General features: G+C 47.3%; 1 protein-coding gene across 3 annotated transcripts in view; it reads left to right on the top strand.

The window, feature by feature from the left end:
• The first annotated feature begins 1549 nt into the window (after window positions 1-1549).
• The window catches only part of Osbpl10 (oxysterol binding protein like 10), a 254445-nt gene continuing 240351 nt past the window's right edge, over window positions 1550-15643 (top strand). Inside the window, exon 1 of one of the 3 annotated variants that reach the window (XM_048348610.1) lies at window positions 1550-1944. In XM_048348610.1, coding sequence (XP_048204567.1) covers window positions 1664-1944 — 281 coding nt within the window. In that variant the 5' untranslated portion in view covers window positions 1550-1663. The remainder of the gene's footprint in view (window positions 1945-15643) is intronic. The other 2 variants (XM_048348609.1, XM_048348608.1) reach the window with 2 other exon arrangements.

The raw sequence follows: 15643 nt of genomic DNA, 5'->3' as shown, positions 1-15643 counted from the left end.
CTTCTACTCTAATCCCAGCCTTCACACATAGCCCAAATGGCTGTTAGAGCTCCGGTCAACCTAGTTGCATTTTAAGTTTTCCTTATTGCCATATATATGTGCTAAATTAAGGAAATAGCTTCTATACTAGACATAGATATTTTGTAAATAATTTTAAGTGTCCATGTTCTCCTTGTCAATTTATTTTGTATTTGTCTTCAAATTGTTTTCTAACAATTACAAAGCTATTTTACTCTCTAAAGAGAATCTTGTAGGTGTTTTCCTTCCTGCTATATTAGGGCACATTGAGGAAAGCTTTCCCTTAAGAAGTGATCTTTATTTAAGCATTTATTTATATATGTGCGTATTTAACCATTCATTCATTTGCTTATTGCCCATACTGGGGCTCTTGTAATCTCACTTTTTTTTTTTTTTTTGCTCAAGGCTGGCACTTTGCCACTAGAATCACAGCTTCACTTTGGGCTTTTGGGTGGTTAGATGAAGATGAGTCTCACAGATTTTCTTGCCCAGGCTAGTTTTGAGCCATGATCCTCATATCTCAGCATTTGGAGTAACTAAGATTACAAGTGTGAGCCTTCCTACTCACTTTCACAGTGTGTGTTTCTGGGAAGGGAAGATCCAAGCTCCTTAAATAGGCCTTTGTTTCTCTTAGGTAACTGCAGAAATGCCCTGATAACATTGAATATTTATATTTATATAGATTATTCCTGGGTGGAAAGAGTGCAAGTTACCTGCTTTTGCCACACAGTAACACCTTTACACTTGAAAGCAGTCGACATCCAGTTGAGGGGAGTCTGTCTTGACGTGGGGAGAGGGAAAATAAGTCGCAGGCCACCGAGAATGATTGTGTTTGTGACCAGCCGTTCCTTAACTGCCTTGCAGGGCAGTTTTAGACTCTGAAGCCCTTGAGGTTTGTGCTTCCTGTGTGCCCGGCGCTGGGTCATCGTCATGTTTTTAGGGTGGTCTGTGTCCATCATGATCGAGACTAGTGCGAGGCGGGAGCATTTGTGAGCCTCATCTCTCACGGCACTCCCAGCCTTGATGCCCACCAGCTCACCTGTCTCGAGGCACACACACCGGGGAGAAGGTCGGCCAGGCTGCGGGAGAGCCTGATTCCCAGGTGTCAGTGTCCGCACGTGGCTCGGGCGGTGCGCAGGGACAGGGGAGCGCGCGTCCGCGTCCGGGAGGCCCGGTGGGTGGCGTGGCCGTCCCTCCCCCCAGCTCCCTAGGTGGCCGGGGTGGGGGCGCCGCGCCTGGATTACCTTCCGCCCTCGGGCCGAGAGGTGCAGGAGGCCGGCTCGGAGACGCGGGGCGGGAGGAGGAGGAGGCCGGCGGCGGAGCCGGCCGAGCCCGCCCCGCGCTCGCAACTTGCGGGCCCGGGAAGTGGCGGGCAGGAGGGAGGGCAGGCGGGAGGGCGGGGCCGGGCCGAGCCGCGGCGGGAGGAGGGGCGGCCGCAGCTGCATCCAGCCCCGCTGGCTTCCTCCCCAGCCCTCCTCCTCCTCCTCCACCACCTCCTCGCCGTCCTCCTCCTCCCGTGTGAGTCAGGCATTCCCCGGGCTTCGGAGCAGCCTCGCACGGCCCGGGCGCCGGGAGCCGGAGCCGCCGGAGCCGCCGCCGCCGCCGCCGCCGCACCGGGCCCCCGCGTCCGGGGCGCGCAGGGGCCATGGAGAGCGCGGCCCAGGGCGCCGACGGCGGCGGGGGCAGCCAGGGCAGCAGCCGCAGCAGCAGCCGCGCCACGTCGGCGGGCTCCTCGCCCTCCTGCTCGCTGGCGGCTCGGGGGGTGTCGGGCCGCTCGGTGGCGGCCGCGCTGGGCGGCGGGGGCAGCCGCAGCAGCCCGGGCTCGGTGGCCGCCAGCCCGTCGGGAGGTGGTGGGCGCCGGAGGGAGCCGGCGCTCGAGGGCGTGCTCAGCAAGTATACCAACCTCCTCCAGGGCTGGCAGAACAGGTACCGCGGCCTCTGGTGTGCGCGCGTGCGGCAGGGTACGGGCGCGAGCGTGGCGGGGCCCCGAGCCCTGCCCGCGTCCCCGCGCCTGCCCGGGTGGCCCGGTGGCCCGGGTGGCCCGGGACGGGCTCTAGGCGCTGGGCGCGGCGGGGCCCCGCCCGGCCGCGCCGCAGGGGCGGGAGTAAGGCGGCGGCCGCGGCGACACGGGGTGTGGAGCGGCAGCCACACCGCACCGGTTGGTTCCCGGCCCGGGCAGCCGGTGGCTTTCTGTCCCCATGCACCCCCGCACCCCGGAGTATGGCCGAGCAAGGCCGGGAGCAGGCGCGCTCTGTACCGGCCCTGGAGGCTTCAGCTCCCGTGGTCTGAGCCCAGTAGCCTCTCCCCGCCGCCCCCAGCCCAGTTCCTCTTCAACTCCGGTGTGGAAAACAGTTGCCACCAACAACAAAAAGCCGGCCACTTGTCATCCTGTGAGACCTCCAGCGCGCAGGCGTGCCCCTGCCAACCTGGTGGCTTCCATCTCCAGGCTCTGCCGGGGAAGCTTCATGTAAATAAAATCAAACAGAATTAAAAAGAGAAGGGAGACGAAAACACCTTCATTCCTCCTAAAATGGGCAGTTTTCTATTTAGTATTATTATTTCTCCTTCAGGTGCCATCTGAAGTTTCCTCCTCCAAGTTGGGAATCCTAGATACGAACGGACATAGAAAGATGAGAAAGTCAAGGAGGGTGCTCCCAGTGTACTAGGGGTGATTCCAGTGTCCTGGAAGACCTCTGGGGATCAGTGCTCTGTGTCTATGTGTTTCTGTCCCGGGCTTGAACTTAGGACTTGGGCACTGTCCCTTAGCTTTTTCACTTAAGCCACAGCTCCACTTCAGGCTTTTTGCCTGAATTGGAGATCAGAGTCTCACCGACTTTCCCACCCTGGCTAGCTTCAAGCTGTGATCCTTAGATGTCAGCCTCCTGAATAGCTAGGATTACAGCCTTGAGCCACCAGCACCCAGCACTCCCCTTTTCTTTCTTTTCATTGTTGTTGAAAAACAAGCCCAAGAAAAACACAGATAGCCATGTAAGGGCATTGGAGACTATGTTGGTGAGCTCCTTTGCTCTCGCCAGCCATAATAAAGATCCTTGGTCTTGTAATAGGCTTGGGGACTATGAGATTTGAGCTAAGCCCTGGAAAGTCATAGGGTGGACCCATCACTGGGTCATCCATCACTTCTTGTAGACTGTTTGGAAATGTTCACATTGCTTCCAGCTGAAGCATCCCAGGCTTTTATTTATATGAAAACTTGGAGCAAGGTGACCCTGGATGGATGGAAACTAAGTTGTTTCTCCCTGCAGTTCTAGACACAGAATGCTGAGGTCACCCTGGTTTCCTTGGAGATCTGTTACTATGTTGGTGGAAGTTGCACTTAACTTTTGAATCCTTTTCTTTCTCAGAATAGCCTCAGTGTCTACTCTTCCTCTCCCTTTCCTCCTCCTATTGTTGAAAGCTGAAAAGGAGGTAGAGTGGGTAGGAAAAGAGAGCTAGGACATGATGAAATGCAGATCAGTACCTGGACCTTGTGTCTGTTAGTGGCACTTCAGGGTGCCTGGTCAGTGACAGCACTGGGCTGGCATGTTGCATCATCACTTCTTATGCTTTTCTTCAAGAGCTTAGGAGGCCCACAGTGCATTTCCTCTGGGACACAGTAGTTTTACTTGCTTGGGCAGAGTATTATTCCTGCAATGTGTATTAGAGGATTTAGTGGATTGAGGACAAAGTAAGTAATGTCTTTTGCCTAGTTTTATTCGTGTGTGTGTGTGTGTGTGTGTGTGTGTGTGTGTGTATCTGTGTCTGTCTGTCTGTACTGGGGCTTGTGCTCAGTGTCTGAGCACTGTCTCTTAGATATTTTGCTCAAGGATAATGCTTTTCCTACTTGAGCCACACCACTGCTTCCAACTTTTTAGTGGTTTATTGGAGATAAGAATTCCGTAGACTTTCTTACTTGGACTGGCTTTGACCCTCATGAGCTTCAGCCTCCTGAGTGGCTAGGATTGATTACAGGCATGGTACATTATGCTTTACTTTCTTTTGTTGAGTTTTAAACCCACTGTGGTGGTCAGATTAGAGGCAAGGTTGAGGAGAGGCAAAATTAATAACATCTACCTGGCTGAAGGCTACATAGGTCAAATGCTGTATTGTATATGCCACTGAGCATGCCCAGTGAGGTCTCATGTTTACTGAGTTTGTTTGCTAGGCTTTATAGCTGTCTGATTATCTGCCAATGCCTGCTTTTGCCACAGGAGATTCGTTTTCCAAAGTTTGTCTCTTGGGCTGGGGATATAGCCTAGTGGCAAGAGTGCCTGCCTCGGATACACGAGGCCCTAGGTTCGATTCCCCAGCACCACATATACAGAAAACGGCCAGAAGTGGCGCTGTGGCTCAAGTGGCAGAGTGCTAGCCTTGAGCAGGAAGAAGCCAGGGACAGTGCTCAGGCCCTGAGTCCAAGGCCCAGGACTGGCCAAAAAAAAAAAAAAAAAAAAAAAAAAAAAAAAAAAAAAAAAAAAAAAACAAAGTTTGTCTCTTAATGGTTAGTGTCTCTGTGTGGTGGCTTGTATTTCCCACATTGTGTTCTCTGAACCAAGGCCCAGGGTCCATTAGTGGTCTGGAGAAGATTGATGATGACCTTTGATTGCACATGCTCCTTTCTCTAGAGGTCTTCTGGAGGGAGACCTTGATCAGAGAAAAGGCAGAGAGAAGAGGATTGGTATAGCAGCTCCATAGATACTTCATTTATTCAGTTAGTTTACTGAGGAACCTGTTTTTAGGGTGTGCCTGCTAGTGTTGGGGCTTGAATTCAGGGCCCCTCACTAGGCCATGTTACAGAAGACGAGCACTCTACCACTTGAGTCACAGCTCCACTTCTGGCTAAAAAGCCAGAGATGAGTTTCATGGCGTTTTCTTCCTGGGTGGGCTTTGAATCAGAATCCTTAGATCTCGGTCTCTTGAGTAGCTAGGGTGAGCTAGGGTTATAGGTATGATCCATTAATGCCCAGCTTTCAGAGACTCACTCCTTTCTTTCTTTCTCTCTTTCTTTCTTTCTTTCTTTCTTTCTTTCTTTCTTTCTTTCTTTCTTTCTTTCTTTCTTTCTTTCTTTCTTCTAATAAATGCCCCCCCCCCAAAAAAAAAAAAGAAAGAAATGCCAGCCCTGGAACTTGAACTTAGAGCTTGGGTGTTGTCCCTGTGCTTTTTTTCCTCTCTTAATGCTAGAACTCTGCCACTTGAACCATAGCCCTGCTTTCAGAATTTTTTGGTGGTTAATTGGAGCTAAGAGTCTCCTGTACGCCCATGCTTGGCATAGGTTTGAACTTTGATCCTCAGATCTCAGCCTCCTGAGTAGCTAAGATTACAAGCCTGAGTCTGATGACCCTGGCATCAGGGACCATGTTATTGAGCACCTACTATGTGTCAGGCAGTGCTTGGATCTGCTTCAGTAAACAAAACATAGTTTTTTTCTCATGAAGTAGTGGAGGCAAATTAGGATTGAAGGACACAGTGAGCCTGGCTTTTCCCTTGTGCTGGCTTAATGCCTTGGTACAGATAGCATTCATGCTGCCTTTCTGCTTTGGGCCTCTCAGTGTCTTTGGCAATTCTTTTAAAATTGCCTGCAGTTAGTGATAGCCTCCAGTCACACAGTTCTTGGTGAGTCCACTCAAGCTGTCATGACATCCGTAGCCACTTCACCAGCTCTGTGTGTGTGTGTGTGTGTGTGTGTGTGTGTGTGTGTGTGCGCGCGCGTGCGCGCGTGCCTCTCAGCCTTCTGAGTAGCCAGGATTACAGGACTGTGCTGCTGGTGCTCTGTCAGGCTTTTGACTTGGTCCAGATTAATGATATGCTTTGAGAATACAGTTTAACTTTCAGATTTTGGAGCAACTTGTTCCATTAAAGAAAATCACTAGGGCACCTTAGGCTGTACTTGTTTTGCATGTATCAGGCCCTGGGTTTGATCCCCATTATGCCTCCCTGCAGTCACCATATACTAAAATTTGAAAACCACACTGAAGTAAAAGTGTTTTAAGAATTTCATTATTTTTAGAGGTTGTCAGTGATACCAGAATTGGAGCTCATTGAATAGCTTCTTGCTCTTGCCTGTGTGTGCTTAGGAAGGTTTTGCATATCTTGCTGTGGAGTCTGCCTGTTTGTTTTGAGACTGAGTACTAAAATCCTTTAGGGACACTGGACTGCTTCATTGACAGTAATAATAAAGGGGTGGTTGCCTAGGTTACAAAACAGTGTAGAAGATGATGTGCTCTCTTATGTTTTTAAATATTTATTGAGTACCTCCTTTGTATTCTTTTAGGCTCCACCTTCTCCATTTTATAAATATGTGAAAAATTGTAGGTTTTGAGATTTTCACCAAAATGGCCATTGTGATGTGGTTTTCCTGGCTTGGTAGAGTTATGAGTGATTTAATTTTCTACTCTGCTAAAAGTCACTAAAAATATTGGTTGCATGTTGAGCTTTCCTAAAATCTTCATCATTGTAATGGATAGTCTTTTCATGTTTGAGGTCTTTTTTTTTTTTTGCCAGTCCTGGACTTGAACTCAGGCCCTGGGCACTGTCCCCGGCTTCTCTTTGCTCAAAGCAAGCACTCTACCACTTAAGCCATAGTGCTGCTTCAGGCTTTTCCTGTGTATATGGTACTGAGGAATCGAACCTAGAGCTCCATGCGTGCTAGGCAAGCATTCTACTGCAAAGCCACATTCCCAGGCCTGTTTTTTGTTTTTTGAGGGGGTCAGTACTAGAGTCAGAGCCTTGGGCTTGCTAGGCAGCCACTCCCACTTAAGCCATGCCCCTCACTTAAGCCATACCTCCCTCCCACCTAAGCTACACCTCTAGCTTTGTCTTTTTCAGTTTGTTTCTGAATAAGCAAAATTGTCCCTGAAGAGCCTTTGGACCCCTTGAATGGCAGCCAACAGGTCCTTCCCTTCTGCCTGGCAGCCTTGAGGGGACAACTGACAGCTAAGCAGCACCTTTTGTCACTGTCCTTATTGCCCTGTGGCAACCTGGATGCTTTGCAAACTTTATGGTCACCTGAGAACATTCCAGCAGCCTCAGGGACCACGGCAACCACAGCTGCACTTCAGGAGCCCTGACTGGTTGATTGTTCCAGGTAACACACACTTATCTCGAAAGACATTACTCCAAGACAAGCCTTGGTAAACTCTACATAACCCTGCACACCTTCCAGCTATTGTCACTCAGATGGGGGAGGTGGGGAGAGGAGCACTTCGCTGAGTGGCTCAGCAGAAAACTTGTGATTGGTGCAAATTGAAGCCTTGGATTGGTTCTTATGTAAAGCTTGTGATTGGTGCAAATTACAAAAACATATTTGTATACCATACCTATACCATTCCCCTTTTCTGGCTGTAACTAGGGTGTTTAGCTTGCTTTCTGAGTCAGACCCTAGATACTCTCTTGTGTTTCCCAGGATGTTGTAACATTAGGCCAGATGAAAGGATTCTCTTGAGTGGTCTTGGCTTACCTGCTTGTGATCTGTTTCTGGGTAGAGTTGGTATTCAGGAGAGATGGTGACTATAACAGGTGATAGCAGCCTCTGCTTCATTGGTGGTAGTGAATTAGGCAGCTGCTGTGGTAAGATTGGTGAGCAGACTGCTGAATTGTTGCAGAGAGTGACAGGGAGTAGAAATGATGAGGAGCAGAGGACTGGAGATATGGAAGGACTGTGGAAGTATAGAGAAGATGAGAAAGCTACTTTTGGTTCTTGGCACTGGAGGAGTTCCGAAGTTCCTGAGAGCTGATGGTCTCAACACCCAAAGCTCAAGAGCTTTAACACAGGCTGCTGTTAGGAGCCAAGTGTCCTGACACCCACAGCATGGGGATGGTAATACTGGCCACAGCCTGCTACATGGATGTCTGGTTTCTGAATGCTGGGCTGCTGTGGGTGCAGAGCAGTAAGCCTCTGGCCTGAGCACCTGCAGCTGTATGTCTCTGCCTTCTAGAACTTGGAATTGTAAGCCTGTAGTTCTCAGGACCCAGATTTCTAAGCCTTGGGATCTGTTCTGTTCCATTCATGGGCCTGAAACCACCCAGCTCTAGGAAGAGGCTGCTCTGTTCATAATTCCATCCAGAAAGAGCAGAAGAGTCCTAGCCCTAGCCAGCTGATGGGAAATATTAACATCAGTTGTGGAAAGTGGCTCCATTATTCTGTTGATAGTTTTGATTTGTTTCTACTGCTCTTGGCATTTGAGTGAATTTGAATATGCTAAATACATTTCCATGTTCTGGGCCTTTACAAATAGTGCTGCCTAAAGCATTCTAGTGCACATTGTTTCAGAGTCAGTACATATGCTTTTCTGTGGATTAATCTAGAGGTGCAAATAGATACTGAATTGTCCCCTAAAAGTTTCTTGTGTTAATTGCTGAAGGGCGTTTGAGAGGTAATTAGATCCTATAGGAGGGTCATCAAGGGGTAGATGGATTGATGAATTCATCCCTGAGTGGCTGTTAGGTGGAGCCTAGTTGGTGGAAGTAGTGCACTGGAGGTGTGTCTTTTTTTTTTTTTTTTTGTCAGTTGTGGGTCTTGAACTCAGGGCCTAGGCACTGTCCCTGAGCTCTTTTGTTCAAAGCTAGCGCTGTACCACTTTGAGCCACAGTGCCACTTCTGTTTTCTGGTGGTAAATTGGAGATAAGAGTCTCAAGGACTTTCTTGCCTGGGCTGGCTTTGAGTTGTGATCCTAAGATCTCAGTCTCCCGAGAAGTTAGGATTGCCGGTGTGAGCCACCAGTGCCTGGCTGGAGGCGTGTCTGTCTTTAAATGGTATCTTGGCTGAGTACTTTGGCTTACATCTTTAAATCCTAGTTACTCAGGAGGTTGAGATGTGAGGATTGCAGTTCCAAGCCAGCCTGGGCAGACAAATCTGAGAGTTGACTACCAACAAGCAGGAAGTTCAAGTAGTAAAGCACCAGCCTTGAGCAGAAGAGCTAGAGCGCCCCAGTACCAGCACACACACACACACACAAAAAAAAGGAGAGAGAAAAGAAAAAGGAGTGCCTTGTCTTTAGAGTCTTCTCCTTCACTGCATCTGAGCACCCTGAGGTGAGCAGCTTTGCTCCACCATGCCCTTCTGCCATTGATGTTCTGCTTCATTGTGGTTGGTGACAAGAGAGCTCACTGAACTAAAATCTCTGAAGCTGGGTGACAAGAAGTCTTTGGTGTTTTTTTTTTTTTTTCTTTCACAGCAGTCAAAAAGCTGTAATGCTAAGGGAAGTGTGTTTCCCACTGTGCAACATATCCCATGGTAATCTTATCCATTCATAGGGTTTAACACAGTGGTTGTATCCATTTGCACTTCCAGTAGCAGCATGTGTGTCTTGAGTGCTTCACATCCCTGTCCACACTTGGTAGTCTCTCTTGATTTCACTTCAACCGGTGTGGTGTGGTGTGGTGGTATCCCACTGGCATTTTAACATCTGTTTCCTTGATGACTAGTGAAGTTGAGCACCATTTTATGTGTTCATTGGCCATTTGGATGTCATGTTTTGCAAGGTGTTGAGTCCTTTGTCTTTCTATGTAATCGATGTCTGCCTTTGTCTTACCAGCTTTTAAGATAGATACTCTTTCTGTATTGTGTTGTAAGTCCTTTGGCACACTAGTGCACACTGGCACACTTCATGTACAGAGAACATAGATTCCTTTCTTCTGTTTACATCTACCATTTCATCTCTTACTAGTGTCTTGACACATTAATTTTAATGTAGTCATATTTTTATAGTTCTTTTTGACTCTTTAAATTCTTTTTATTATAATGGTGATATACAGAGGGGTTAGTTACATAAGTCAGGTAAAGAGTACATTTCTTTTTGAACAGTGTCACTCCTCTCCCAGTTTTTGCCTCCCATCCCTACTCACACATTTTATAGTTCATTTTCAACATAGTGTCTAGTGAGTTCTACTGCTACATTTGTAAACCCTTTGTCCCTTTGTTTCTTTTTGACTTGTGTTTAATAAATCTTTGCCCAATTATAAGATGAAGACATTTTCTTCTTCTCTGTTTCTTCCTCTTCTTCCTCCTGCTCTTCCTCTTCCTCCTCCTCTTCCTTTTCTTCCTTCTCTTTCTCCTCCCTTCTCTCTCTCCCTCCCTCCCTCTTCCCTCCTTCCTCCTCTCTCCTTCCCCTTTCCCCTCCTCATCTTCTTTCTCCTCTTGCCAGTACCAAGTCTTGAACTCAGGTTCTCAAACTCTTAACTTGGCTTTCTTCTTTACAATTGGCACTCTGTCTTGAGCAACATCTCCAGGCTGGCATTTTTTTGGTTGGCTGGAGATGGAATCTCATGGACCTTTATGCCTGGGTTGGCTTTGAACCTTTGAATCTTTCAGATGTTAGCATCCTGAGTAGTTAGGATGGCACGTGTGAGCCACTAGCACCTACCTTGATGTTCACTTTTAGGAAACGAAAGGAACCATATTTCTTTGAATACTCTGAGCTGACCTGGGGAACAGAGTAAATTTGGTGGATTAAGCAATACTTAACTTCTCTCAAAGTTTGCAGTCTCAGTAATGGAACCACAATCAAATTGCTGGTAGGAGTAAGTACCAGCCCTCACTCTGAGGCTTTAAGGGAGATGTATCTATTCCTTGCCACTTCCAGCTTCTTCTGGCGGCTGCGTCTGTTCCTTGGCTTTTAACTGCATCACTGCAGTCTTCACCTGTCTTTCCCTGACTCCTTCTTTGTGGCAGACCCCCACGCCCCCCACCTGAGCCTCCTCCAGAAAGCCTCCACCAGAACTCCTGTGATTGCATTCAGGGCCTACCCAGATAATCCAGGATAATCTTTCCATCTCAAGATCCTTAATCACAGCTGCCACATGCCTTTGCTATATAAAGCAACATTTACAGGTTCCTAGGATCAGGATGCAGGCATCTTAGGGGTAGGGAGGACATTATTCTAATTCCCATGTGGTCATAGTTCTAAGCTGGTTCTCCCTTCTCCCAGGGACCTTTCCCATCCCTCCATGGTTACCAAGGTGATAGACATCTCTTTCACAGGAGGACCATGTTGCTGTCATAACCTTAGGTGGGCTTGTTAGGAAAGGTCGGTGAATTTCTTCATGTGCCTGCTAGACACACCCATTGGGCAAATGTAAGGTGGATAATATGAAGAGGCAAGTTATTTCTAAAGCTATCAAGTAAATCTAATCTGTAATGGGCAAATAGACTTACTTTAATTTTTTTTTTTTGTCGTGGGGCTTAAACTGAGGGCCTGGGTGCTGTCCTTGAGCTCCTTTTGCTCAAGGCTAGTGCTCTACCTCTTTAAGCCACAGCTCCACTTTTGTTTTTTTGGTGGTTAATTGGAGATAAAGAATCTCTCAGACTTTCCTGCTTAGGCTAGCTTTGAACTGTGATCCTTATATCTCAGCTTCTTTTTTTTTTTTTTTTTTGGCCAGTCCTGGGCCTTGGACTCAGGGCCTGAGCACTGTCCCTGGCTTCTTCCCGCTCAAGGTTAGCACTCTGCCACTTGAGCCACAGCGCCGCTTCTGGCCGTTTTCTGTATATGTGGTGCTGGGGAATCAAACCTAGGGCCTCGTGTATCCGAGGCAGGCACTTTTGCCACTAGGCTATATCCCCAGCCCTCAGCTTCTTGAGTAGCTAGGATTATAGGCATAGGCCACCTGCTCCTGACCAAATTTTCTTTTATCAATCAAATTTACAAGTATATCTGTAATTTATTTTCCATTTTGTCATAAAATAGAATGACTCATTAATGAGCCTTAGGTTTTTTTTTTTAAGGTATAATTAACATGTAAAAAATGCACAGGTCTTAAACATTCTGCTTGGTACATTTTTGACTATTGTTTTTTATACCATGTAATCATTGCTCTAAAAGGAAAAAACATTTTTACTTTCCCCCTCTTTTGAAGTTTTTTTCCTGCCAATTCTCCTTTCCTTGCCATTCCTTTCTGATTTCTGTTACTATGAATTAGTCTCTCTCTTCTTGGATTTTATTCAAATGGAAACATACAGGATATCTTTTTAATTTTTTTTTTAGCTTAGTGTAATGTGTTGAGATTCCTCTATGTTGCTGGTCCATCACTAGTTTGGCATTCCTTTCTGTTTATTGTGGAGTGGTTTTGCATGCATTCACCTGTATATGAACACCTGGGTGTTACCAGGTTTGGGACGTTAAAAACAAAGCTGTGTTTGTGTGCAAGATCTTTATGTAGACACATATTTTGATTTCTCTTGGGTAAATCTCTAGGACTAGATTTTGTGGGCCCTAATGTGGCTTATGTAGAGAGTGCCCAAGTCTTTTCCAGGGTGGCTGCAGTGACTCATATTTCATAACAGGCTGTAGGTTGCTTTTGGTGGAGCTTCTGGGAAGCAAAGCTGTCTCTTTCTTGTATGTGTTGCATTACTTCTAGGGGTGGTGGTGAAGAGTGCAAGCCACTGACCTCCTTAACTTGCAGCTTTGCCAAACTATTTACGTGTGTGTATGTATGTTTGTGTGTGTGTGTGTATGTGTGTGTGTGCGCGCACACATATGCATGTGTATGCTGATACTACGGCTTGAATTCAGAGCCCGAAGCCTCAATGCAGGCTTGGCACTCTACCAACTTGAGCCCTAGCTCCACTTCTGTTTGGACTTATGGACTTTCCTACTCTGGCTGGCTTTGAACCGTGATCCTCAGGTCTCAGCCTTCTGAGTAGCTAGGATTACAGATGTGAGCCACCAGTGCCTGGCGAGTCTTGCATTTTTGACATAACAATGTATGAGTAACTTTGTGATACCCAGGGGTTGAGTTGGTGAGTTGCTTTAGACCTGGCCTAGGCAAGCATTCAGGTATGTGTATGTCTTGGCATTTCTTTCCATGCGGGAGGACTGAGTAGACTTGATGGATTTGCACAGCTAGTGGCTGCCTAGCCTGGGACCCTCACTGTCAGCTCACTGACAGTTGTCTAGACTCTTTGAAGAAGCCATTTGGGCCTTTGTGGCTCCAAAGAAGGATTGAAATGATTGTGCTAGAAAGGCAGGAGGCTTTTTGTAGTTCTCCCTGGCTCCTTCTGATGTAATTTGGGTCCAGGCCAAGACAGAATTACAAAGATAACAGTTCTGAATTTGATTTCTGATAACCCAGACTGGGTTGAATATAGTTGCAGCCCAGAAAGGAAGTAGTTGATTTGTGCCCTGTGCCATGATATCAATAGCAAGGATGAAATTTGGAAACATTAGACATAGTCCTTTGTTACAAGTCTATTCTTTGAAGGTCAGAGGAGGGCTTTGAGCCACAAATAACTTTTTTTTCTGGTGTTATGGTTTTATGGAGACTATTTATATTTTTCTGTGGTTTGGTTCCTTTCTATAAGTATATTGATGAGAATATTAAAAATTTGAAAGGCAGCCCACATCAGTTTTTAGTTACTCTACTCTGGGCTATTCTTTGTTTCCTGTAGGAAACATGAAGCTAGGGCTTGGGACTGAGGGGCAGGGTCTTCCTGGGCCTACACTCAGGAGAGTTGAGGGGAGAGGTGATAAATACAGCTTCTCTACGTGTCCCTGTAGTGATAGCTTGGCTAGAGCCCTGGCAAGCTGCAGTCAGGGCTGCAAAGTCTAGTTTATTTGCCTCTGCATTAAGTGCAGTCTGCACTGAATTGGGAGTATTTGAAAGCCCAGAATGAACTGGAAGCACCATTTTCCAGACGCTTTGCTCTTTTCAGGTAATAGATCTGGGGCATTTATACCCCAGCGTAGTTGCTGGGTGTGCTTTGTATACATGGAAAACACCATGTGAGGAGACCCAAAGGCCAGGCCCTGCCTTAGGAAGCTGACAGCCCTAAGTGGGACAGCTTAAGTGGGAGGTAGACTTCCATACTTTCAGTACAGAGTAGGGAGAAAAGAGGTGTGTGTGTGTGTGTGTGTGTGTGTGTGTGTGTGTGTGTATGTGTGTGTGTGTGTGCATGTGCGTAATATGGTCTCCATGGGAAGTGTGCAACTTACCCATTGCAAACTAGTGGGTTAGGGCCATGTCTCAATAAAACTTTATTTTTGGGCACATACTGGGGCTACAGCTCTGGGCCTCACATTCTTGCTTAGCTTTTTCGCTCAGGACTGGCATTCTACTACTTGAACTACCTATCTACTCCCAGCTTTTTGTTGGTTAGTTGGAGATAAGAGTTTCATAGACTTTTCTGCCTGGGTTGGCTTTTGAACTGCAATCCTCAGGTCTCTGGAGTAGTAAAACTGGGTTCTTGGAGGAACCTTAGATAGGGATCTGCTGCTTCTTTGCCATTTTCCATGCCGCCTCAATCCTCAGGTATAACTTCCTAAGTAGCTGAGATTCCAGGTGTGAGCCACCAGCACTCAGCCAAATAAGACTATGGGACAGGCAGTGGGCTACACATAGCTGTCAGGGATGGTGTGATGATCCCAGATGATGACATGGAAATCCCTTTGCAAGAAGTGAAAGCAGTCTAGCATGGTGACTGAGGCTGAGGTCCAATAGCTGTGCTTGGTGCTGCCTGTGTGACCTTGGACAAACTAGGTAGCCTCAAGAGGTTCATGCAGGTTGTGTCATTGTGTTGTTGGAATTCACCCAGAAGTGGTGTGTAAAGGGCTGAGGAATCCTGGCCGGCAGAGCACTCACTGGGTGTGAGCTGCTGGCTCTCTGTAGAGTGGTAGATGTGCAGAGAACACGTGGAGAGAGCAGCTCAGCCTTAGGGTAGGGGTAGGGGACACAGAACACATCATGCCCCCATCTTAGAAGTTTTGTGAGTGTAGTGGCTTAGAGGCAGGAAAGAAGGAGGGGTTGGATATGACAGAGATTAGAGTGTACTAGGTAGTCTGGCTTGAAAGTCTGCTTCCTGTCTGGCCAGTCACATAGTAATTTCTAAGACCTTGGTCTGTCTGTCTGTCTGTCTGTCTGTCTGTCTGTCTGTGCCTCTCTCTCTTTCTCTCTCTCTCTTTTCCTGTGGTCCAGAAGCAATTTTGAATTTTGAGGTGACTGGGATGAAAGCTATCACAACAGAAGAAATCTAGCCTCTCAAGACTTAGTGGTCTGAAGCTACTTGACAGGTTTTGAGCGTTCAACCTCTGGAACTTTCCATGGGGGGTGGGGAATAAACTCCTGCAAGCCCCTGTTTGCATTCAGATTTAACCCCACCAGATGCAGGTAGAACTTCTATGTTACAGATGAAGAAATGGAGGCATTGATTGGCTTGTTACACAACCAAGTAAGCTGTGGAGCCAGTGTTTGTTTCCTCTTTATGTCTCTTGGAAAAACTTGGAGATCTACTCCCTCAGTTTTTGTTTGAGGTGACTAAGGACTTTTGCCTCAGGGTAGACTAGTTCCACCTCTTTTAACTGCAAGATAACCATTATTATGTGCCTCCTGCTCCCTCCTTCTCCAACTGTGGCCTTCCTACAGCTGGCCCTGTTGGTTCAGTCAGTGATTTTGCAGTGCCCCTAGGGCAGCACCTTTTCTGTGAGTGGGTAGTGTTTGGAGGACTTTTCTTTTTTTTCTGGTCAGAATCTCCTTGACAGTTTCAGGACTGTGTGTTTGCAGCTTTCTCTCTAGACAGCCTCTCCAGCTCTGGCCTGCTGGGCTGCTTTTCTGCTTCTCCTGTTTCTTACTTTGTCCTGTGCAGGTGGCCCTGTGATAAAATGTTGGTGGATATCTACCGAGGCCTCTGGCTCATGAGGCTGAC

Source organism: Perognathus longimembris, chromosome 6, assembly GCF_023159225.1.
Source record: "Perognathus longimembris pacificus isolate PPM17 chromosome 6, ASM2315922v1, whole genome shotgun sequence".
Classification (NCBI taxonomy): domain Eukaryota; kingdom Metazoa; phylum Chordata; class Mammalia; order Rodentia; family Heteromyidae; genus Perognathus; species Perognathus longimembris.
Note: the sequence above shows the minus strand (reverse complement) of the source record. Positions and strands in the feature narration are given on the sequence as shown.